Source organism: Belonocnema kinseyi, chromosome 8 (assembly GCF_010883055.1).
Source record: "Belonocnema kinseyi isolate 2016_QV_RU_SX_M_011 chromosome 8, B_treatae_v1, whole genome shotgun sequence".
Lineage (NCBI taxonomy): Eukaryota > Metazoa > Arthropoda > Insecta > Hymenoptera > Cynipidae > Belonocnema > Belonocnema kinseyi.
In genome coordinates, this window is record NC_046664.1 from 45,871,944 (window position 1) to 45,881,531 (window position 9,588).

The 9,588-nt window shown below is 23.3% G+C and overlaps 1 protein-coding gene across 4 annotated transcripts in view; it reads left to right on the top strand.

Moving 5' to 3' along the window:
* The window catches only part of LOC117178254 (protein outspread), a 368,009-nt gene that overhangs the window by 327,201 nt on the left and 31,220 nt on the right, over positions 1-9,588 (top strand). For all 4 annotated transcript variants that reach the window (XM_033369600.1, XM_033369601.1, XM_033369602.1 and 1 more), the window contains exons 8-9: positions 5,082-5,254; positions 5,453-5,593. In XM_033369600.1, coding sequence (XP_033225491.1) covers positions 5,082-5,254; positions 5,453-5,593 — 314 coding nt within the window. The remainder of the gene's footprint in view (positions 1-5,081; positions 5,255-5,452; positions 5,594-9,588) is intronic.

A 9,588-nucleotide genomic window follows, 5' to 3' on the forward strand; every position in this document is an offset into this window, starting at 1 on the left:
GCTTTGTTGAATATTCGTCTTTTTGGATATAAAATTCGTCCCTTCGAATTGAAAATTCATCTTCTTTTAAAAAAATCTTGTTTTTAAGGTTGAAAACTGATCTTTTATGATTCAAAGTTAATTCTTTTTAATTAAACAAATCTATCCTATTTTAACCCAAAATGCATATCTGCTAGGTAAAATGCTACTGCTTGGTTAACAATTTAATCATTTTGTTGAAAATTCAACTATTTTCTTGAAACACCATCTTGTTTGGTTGAAAGTTAATTCTGTTAATTTGGAAAGTCTACTTTTTTATTTTGGAGTAAACAATCATCTCACTTTGTTAAAAACTTCTACTATTAAGTATAAAATTTAAAAATTCTGTTGATAATTCATCTATTTTGTTGTAAAATCATCTTTGGTAGTTGAAAATTAATTTTTTCAGTTGAAAAGTCTTCTATCGTATTTTAAATCCAGAATGCATCTTTTTCGGTTAAAATAGTACTATTTGGTAAAAAAAAAAATTAGCTGAAAATTCAACTATTTTTCATTAAAAAGTCATCTTTGTTGGTCTAGAATTCAAATGTTTTGTTGAAAATTGAAAAAAACATTTGAAAATTCATCTTTTTCTAGAAAAGTCATTTTTGTGTTGAAAAATTAATCTTTTATGTTTTAAAGTTGATTTTTTTAAATTTAAAAGTTTACTATTATATTTTTGGTACAGAATTGAACTCTTTTGGACGAAAATTCAAATTTTTTTTAACATTCATCTTTATGGATAAAAAATTCATCCTTTTGGAATAGAAATTCACCTTTTTGTAGAAATATAGACTTTTGCTGTTGTTGGAAATTGTAGAGTTTTGTTGAATTTTTAATTTTTTCTGTGATAACTCAATTTTTTTTAAAGTAATATTTTTTTGTCAAAAATTCAACTGTTTTTTTTAACATTAGTCTTTTTGGATTAAAAATTCATCCTATTGTATTACAAATTCCTTTTTTGGTGGGAAAATAATCTTTTTTGGTTGAAAATTCAACTGTTTTCTAAAAAAAATTTGATCTTTTCGGCTTCAAAATACAAGTATTAAGTTAAAAATACAACGGTCTTTGGATGAAAATGGAAATTTCTATTTTTGGGTGTAAAACTCAAATTTTTTCTAAAAAAATCGACTTTTTAACTTGAAACTCAATTAGTTTTGAAAACATTTTTTTTTTAATCTCATTATTTTGTTGAAAATCAAATAAATTTCGACTCGAAATCTTAGGAATATGGTACCTGCGTTAATTTTATTTAAAAGGGTTTATTCCTCTACTTTTTTGAGAAATTAGCTTATTTTCGTTCTTTTGAGACTATTTGGACTGTAAAGTTTGAAATCATTTTTAACATTATTTATATGATATATTTGATCTTGGACTTCTAAAGTTTTTCATTCTTTTCAGAATTTATATTTAAAAAAAGGAATTAGTATTGAATAATTATAATTATAAACACTTAAAAATCGACCGGACTAAATTTATAATGATTGATTGGGAAACCCGGAAAAGAGCCTGGTGCGTTTTTTTTAATTTTAGAGGGGCCACCCTGCTCCCTTTGACAAACAGCTTATATTGTGGAATGACTGACATTTTCAAGAGAATGTTATCGTTCACGGAAAACATTAAAAAAATAGGTTTACTGTTTCCTTGTAGAGATAGAGAGACAACGAAGTCTATTAGTCTCTCAATTAATGTAAGTAGAGATTCGCGTGGGTAATGGGTATTTAATGCCAACACATTGGAAGTTGGAAGTCTTAAGGACAGTTAAGAGGAGAAAGAAGTTAATTGGTTACGTCGATACCGTGAAACCAGGAATGTTTGATAATAACAAACACGTTCAGTAGCGGTTAAATACTCTCGGAGTGTTACTCAGCTCGTGACTTATTCTCTCTACACCAATAACTTTCTTGATTACTTTCCAACGATTATAAAGTATCGTTGTCAACCCTCGCGCAAAAAACAGTTTAGACTTTTATGCTTCATTCTTGAGCTCTATGGGAATTGGAAATTGAGATCAAGCTCATGTTCGATGGGAGAGGAATGCCGATTCAGATAAATTGTTCAACTCTACTTGTAAATTAAATTCCAGCAGTATGTATTCAGAAAGATTCAGTTTCTGTGATTAACAAGAAATTTTCGAGATTTGCAAAGAATTTATTCAAAATAAGTGAGGAATTTCGTAGGGTTTCAAAGATTTGAAGAGATTTAAAAATATTTTTTGCAAATCATTTGGAGTTCGCCCTGAATGCTTATTAATTTGTCATAAATTCTTTTAAATTCTTTTGTAATCCTTTAAATTTACTCAATTCTATACTTAATTCAATTAATTTTTTCGTATTTTTAAATTGTTTTTAATACACTTTATTGTTTTTTAAATTCATCTTGATTATTTACGAATAAAAGGCTTCATTATGCAGCAATAATTCTCTTTGCGAACTTCATTATTTCTGATTATCAGTTTGGCTTAAACATTTTTTTATAGACGTCTGGACTCTAAAGTGATTACAGTTCTATTTGCACATTATTTTTTACATTGAAAATACTTGGTTTTAAAATGGCTCATTCTGAAATTTTAAAGCAAATTTTAATCTAGAATTCTTAATGCTTTTTCGAATTAAAGTTTTTTTTAAAATAGTTTACTGTGCAATAGTTGAATCTCGAAATTTTCAGTACTGAATTATAAATTTTAACTATTTCAAATTCGACTGTGTAGGTGTTAATATTTTTAATTATTCAGATATTGACGTTTGCAATTTAAAAAAAAAGTAGAATGTCTCGAAAATTGTTTAATTTATAAGAATTCAATCTGAAATTATTATATTTTCACCTTTTTCATTTCGAAATTGTGTAATTATGAATGCTTTTAACGTATAATTAAATTAAATTATTTTTTTTACTATTCAATTAATGGTTATATTATATTACAAATTGTGAAATTTTAAACCTAATTCACTCGAAACTGTTCAGTTCCATACGTTTTTATTTTGAAATTTTCAGTTGATTTGTAATAAATATGTACAATCTGGCAGGATTATTTGAAAAATTCTACGTCTTTTTCGGTAGTAAATTAATCCTATTGTTAAAAATTTTTCTTTTTTTATTTGAAAATTCATCTTTTTCGTTCATAATTCTTGGATTTTATTAAAAATTTGTCTATTTTGATAGTAAATTAATCTCTTTGTTTAAAAATTAATCTTTTTTAGTTGAAAATTCTTTAGTTTTATTAAAAATTTGTTTATTTTGGTAGTAAATTAATCTTTTTGTTTAAAAGTTATTATTTTTTAGTTAAAATTCTTTAATTTTATTAAAAATTTGTTTATTTTGGTAGTAAATTAATCTTTTTGTTTAAAAATTAATCTTTTCTCGATGAAACTCCAAGTTTTAGGGTGAGAACTCTTGAATTTCATTCAAAATTCCTCTTATTTGTTGATGATCTTGTTTTTCAAAAAATTGTTTATTTCGGTAGAAAATTAATTTTTTGTTGTTCAAAAACTCATATTTTTTAGTTGAAAATTAAACTTTTTGTTTTAAAATTCTTGAACTTTGTTAAAAAATTGTCTTTTTTGGCAGTAAATTAATCTTCTTGTTTGAAAATTCATCTTTTTAGTTGAACATTTAACCTTTTGGTTGAGAATTATTGAATTTTATTGAAAATTCTTATTTTTTTAAGCTATTACTTTGAAATTGTCTAATTTCTAAAGTTTAAATTTTTAATTATGCAAGGATTACCGTTTCTAACTGAAAATTGTTTTACCCACAAGGTTTTTTATTCGAGAATTTGACCATTCTTAACGAGTTTAATTTGAAACAAAGAGTATCGATTATTAAAAAAAAATTATTTATGCTCTGGCCTAGAATAACCAACAAAAAATACGAAAAATCATTTTAATTTAAAACCGTTTAAGTATGAAATTGATTAATTTCAACGCTTTTAGTTTTTAATAGCTAAAAATGTCAAATTAAAAATGTCCTATAATTCTGCAAATTTGTAATTATTTGATTGGGAATATTTTCAGTATAAAGTTTTCAAATAGGTTTTCTTTTTGAGTTATTTTTTTTACAATCTGGGAACATATAATATATGATAAATCCAGTTTAGAATTGTTCAATTTTGAACCTCCCTCAATTTCAAATTGAAACGATTAAAATTGGAGAAAATAGATATCTTCTGTGAAAATTTATGTGATAATCCTGTAAGTTATTCTATTTCAAGTTTCACATTATTTAATGATTTAAAATTAAAACTTTTTCGGGGATGACTGAAAAATCTCGAAAAATAAAATTCCTGACACTGTACAATTCCGGAATAATAAAATTTCCGTATGTGAACAATTAAAATGTTTTGTTATAAATACTATTTATTCGTTAATAATAAAATATTTAAATATTAGTATACCAAAATTAATTTATATTGTTAAAAATTTCGAATATTATTGTTTGGAATTAAAATTAAAATAATTGAGAAAAATTTTCATTGCGAAATATATTACTTTTAATTATTGTTATTTTGAAACCAAACCTTTATTTTAGAAACGTTTAACATTACAAACAATTTTTTCTATGCAAATTTTGGATGATTTTTCTTTTAGTAAATAAATAATATTTATAAAAAAAAATATATTGTATTATTCGGGAATTTTCCAGATCGGGTATTTTTCAGTCGTCCTCTAATTTGGCTTACAATTAGAAAGGATCCAATTTAAAATTATATATTATTAAACGTTTGCATTAAAAATAAAATGGTTGAATTTTTAATGTTTTAATTTTAAACTAATTAATTTTCATATTCTTAGAATTGTAGTGCTTCATTTTATAATTCAGTTTTGAATATTTCAAATTTCAAATTGATAATTTCCGGAGCTTTGAATATTAAGATTTAATTTATCGGTGAACTTCTTGTAAATTAGGAAAATACCATGAACTTATTTTTGAAATTGGGTTAACCACCCGGATGAAAATATATTTTTAGGCATATAAAGGGTTCTAACATTTTTATAAATTTCATTTGTTGTCTAAAAATAAATGTTGAATACGTAAATACAATTTTTTTTCTTTTTTTTTTGCAGATGATGACGCTTGTCGAAGAATACTTTTAGAGCATGAAAGGGAACGAGAAGGAAAATTAAGAGATATTGCTGCTTCTTTAACTCAACCAAGAGTCAGGAGAAGCAAACCGAGAACTTCGGAGCCAACGAGAGATGTCGTTGATGCAGCCAATGCTGCTCACCAAGACAAATTGGTTGGTTTTTAATTCATAAAAAGTTTCTATTTTATAATTAATTTTACATATATTATAAATTATAAAAAAAAGTAAAGTTCAAACGATTTTTAGAGAAAACAAATCATCTAGATTTATTTATTCATGATCTATATTTTTTTATTTAATTTTATAGACTTAATATATCAGATAAAAAAAGTTATTATTTAATGTTTAAAGATACGGGGCGATCCGGATGGCTGTGGTCTCGATATCTCCGGTACGAGGTACTCACCTACGTCTGAATTGCGGGTCGATCTTCCGGCGGAGGATTTATTAAATATAAAGAAAGGCTGGTTGCTGAAACAGGGTCTCAATAAGGTGCATTTCCACTTCCTGTATACTTTACTGACCTTCTTTCAGCCTTTTTATTAATTATTTCTGATTACATCCTTGCATAAAGTTGTTTTTCAAATCTTATTTTAAAGACTAACTTTAAAGGGTTTTTTGTAGACGCTCGTATTAAGCAGTGTCCTTAAATAACTTTTGACGTCCAGATTGTTTATCAAGAATTAGTTACCAAGCTTCAGAGCCTTGCGTCAATTTTTATTCCATTTTAAATTAAGAGTATAAAATTTATATAAGTAAAAAATGATTGTATTTTGTATCTATATTATATGTAATAATTAAAATGGAAAGCAAGGATACATTTTTTTATGTTTGTGGAAAATTTATATATTAACTTCAAATTAAAATTAAAAGTTTTTTTTTTAATCTAATTATTTTTGTTTAAGGAAGTTATTTCCGAATTTTAGCAAATCTATATGTTTATTGAAAACACCAACTTTCGATAAAAACATTTTTGTTTAAAATGGTACATCTTTTTCGAAACCTAAGTTTTTTTGTTGGTTTAAAATCACTGATTTCCCGTGAAAAACGATTAACATAACCTTAAGTTGTTCGAAAATTGTTAATCTACTTTGAAATCTAATGATTTTTTTCAATTAAATAATGCAATTTTGCGATGAAAAACAATAATTTAACATAAAAAATGTTTCAAAATTGTACATCTTTTTTTAGATTTAATTATTTTGTCTTAAATAATCGATTTTCAGTAAAATACGTTTAAATAACCTAAAATTGTTTAAAAGTGATGAATTTTTGTTCAAAAGATATCAAAGGATTTTTAATATTTTGGGTATTATTGAAGAGATTTCAATGATTTTCCAATTGATTCTAATAATTTGAAGAGATTTCAAGAAATTTAAAAAGATTTCAAAGTATTTGAAATATTTTAGTGGATTTTAAAAAATTGCAAATGTTTTTTCAAATATTTTAGGATATTTTAAATTATTCTAAGGAATTTACATGATTAGATATCTATAATTTTAAGGAATTTCAAAGGATTTGAAGTATTTTAGGTTATTTTTAAGTATGTTTAAAAAATTGCAATAGATTTTTTAACATTTAAAAAAATTTGAAATATTTTTGAGTATTTTAAAAGATTTCATTAAAAAAACACAATTTACGATGAAAAACACTTGCATAGTACATTTTTTAAAATTGTTAATCTTGTTCAAATTATAATTATTTTTGTTTAAAAATGCCATTTTTTATGTAAAACGACGGTATAACCTAAAATTGCAAAAAATTGTATATCTTCTTTGAAATTGAATGATTTTTAAATACAAATTTCAATTTCTGGTGAAAAACATTATCGTTTCTTTTTTAAATACCAATTTTAAGAAAAAAGTGCTAATATAACCTAAAGTTGTTGACAAGTAATCAATATTTCCTAAAATATAATAATTTATATTAAAAATACCAATTTTCAACGACATTAGTGTCTTTAACTTGTTATTTATAATTTTTAAATAATAGCAATTTTAAGGTAATTAGAAGTAAGTTATAAATTTGTATTTCTATCTCGAAACAATAAAAAATGCCTATTGCCGCTAAAAAATGCTGAAATAACCGAACCTCAAAAGTTGTTCAAAACTTTTGTGTCTCCGAAATCTGATATTTTAAAATTTTAAATTCCCAATTTCCAGGGAAAAGGTCATATATAAACTAAAATTTTTTAAAATTGTAAATTTTATTTTTAATTACTTTTGTTTAAAAGATTTAAAAGAGTCAATTTTCGATGCAAAATTTGAAGTATAAAAAATAATAACTGTACCTTATTTATTAAATTAATCATTAAAATAAATCGTTTCAAATAATAATATTGTAAACTTGGAAGACAACAAATTGCAATATAAAAGTCTAAAAATTTATTTTTAAAATGCATTACCACTTATTTAGAAATTGATCTTTTAGTGGAAAATGGAATTTTTTATTTGATAATTCTTAAATTTTATTAAAAATCCGTTCTTTTCGGTCGTAAATTAATCTTATTATTGAAAATTTTTCCCTTTTTATTTGAATATTCATCTTTTTCGTTCAGAATTCTTGAATCTTTTTAAAAAGTTTTGTCTATTTTGGTAGTAATCTAATATTTTTGTTTAAAAATCAATCTTTTTTAGTTTAAAATTCTTTAATTTGATTAAAATGTGTTTATTTTGGTAGTAAATTAATATTTTGTTTTAAAAAGTGATCTTTTTTAGTTGAAACTTAAAGTTTTGGGCTGAGAACTCTTGAATTTTATTTAAAATTCCTCTTATTTTTTGGTAATATTTAGGTTTAAAAAATGTTTTATTTAAGTAGAAAATTAATTTTTTTGTTTAAAAACTCATCTTTTTTAGTTGAAAATTCAACTGTTTTAGAATTCTTGAATTTTTTTAAAAATTTGTCTTTTTTGGTAGTAAATTAATCTTTTTGTTTGAAAATTCATATTTTTTAGTTGAAAATTAAACTTTTTTGTTGAGAATTCTTGAATTTGGTTAAAAATTCGTCTTTTTTGGTAGTGAATTAATCATTTTGTTTAAAAATTCTTTTTTACTTGAAAATTCAACCTTTTGATTCAGAATTCTTGAATTTTGTTCAAAATTCGTCTTTTTTGGTAGTCAATTAATCTTTTTGTTCAAAAATTAATCTTTCTTAGTTGAAAATTCAACTTTTTGGGTACAAATGCTTGAATTTTACTTTTCTGTTAGTCAATTAATTTTTTTCTTTAAAAATTCATATTTTTTCGTTAAAAATTTAACTTTTTGGTTGATCATTTATGAATATTATTCAAAATTCGATGTCTTTATAGTAAATTAATCTTAATTGCTGAAAAAAATTTTTTAGTAGAAAATTTTACCTTTTGGTTGAGAACTTTAGAATTTTATTAAAAATTGTTTCTTTTTTTGTAGTAAATAAATCCTTTTGTTTAAAAATGTTCATTTTTTAGTAGAAAATTCAACTTTTTGGTTCAGAATTCTTGAATTTTGTTAAAAATTCGTGTTTTTGGTAGTAAATTAATCTTCTTGTTTCAAAATTCAACTTTTTGGTTGATCATTTATGAATATTATTCAAAATTCGATGTCTTTATAGTAAATTAATCTTAATTGCTGAAAAAAATTTTTTAGTAGAAAATTTTACCTTTTGGTTGAGAACTTTAGAATTTTATTAAAAATTGTTTCTTTTTTTGTAGTAAATAAATCCTTTTGTTTAAAAATGTTCATTTTTTAGTTGAAAATTCAACTTTTTGGTTCAGAATTCTTGAATTTTGTTAAAAATTCGTGTTTTTGGTAGTAAATTAATCTTCTTGTTTCAAAATTCAACTTTTTGGTTATGAATTATTGAATTTGATTGATATATCCTATTTTTTGTTAGTAAATTAATCTTTTTGTTCAAAAAAGTTTATTCTTTAGTTCAAAATTCAACTTTTTGGTTCAGAATTCTTAAATTTTATTAATAATTCGTATTTTTTATAGTAAATTAATCATTTTGTTTAGAAAAATTTTTATTTGAAAATTCAACTTTTTGATTCAGAATGCTTGAAATTTGTTAAAAATTCGTCTTTTTTGGTAAAAATTTAAATGTTTGGTTGAGAATTCTTAAATTTTATTAAAAAAATTTTTTTTTGTAGTAAATTAATGTTATTGTTAAAAAATGACCTCTTTTGTTGAGAACTCTTGAATTTGGTTGGAAATTCCTTTTTTTTGGGTAGAAAATTAATCTTTTTGGTTAACGATTTAAAAATTTGGTTTTAATGTTGAACCACTTTCTTGAAAATACATTTTTTGTTTGTTGATTGAAAATTTTAGTTAAAAATTCATCTCTTCGGTTGCAAATTTAACTGTTTTTTGAAAATTCTTCTTTTTTTGCTGCTGAAAAATTATTTTGGAAATTGAATCACATAAAATGCAATTAGTCTCATTTCACTGCTTAGTCCAAAAATCACTTTTTAATTTTAATTTTTGAACGTTGTCAACGACGGGGGGGGGGGG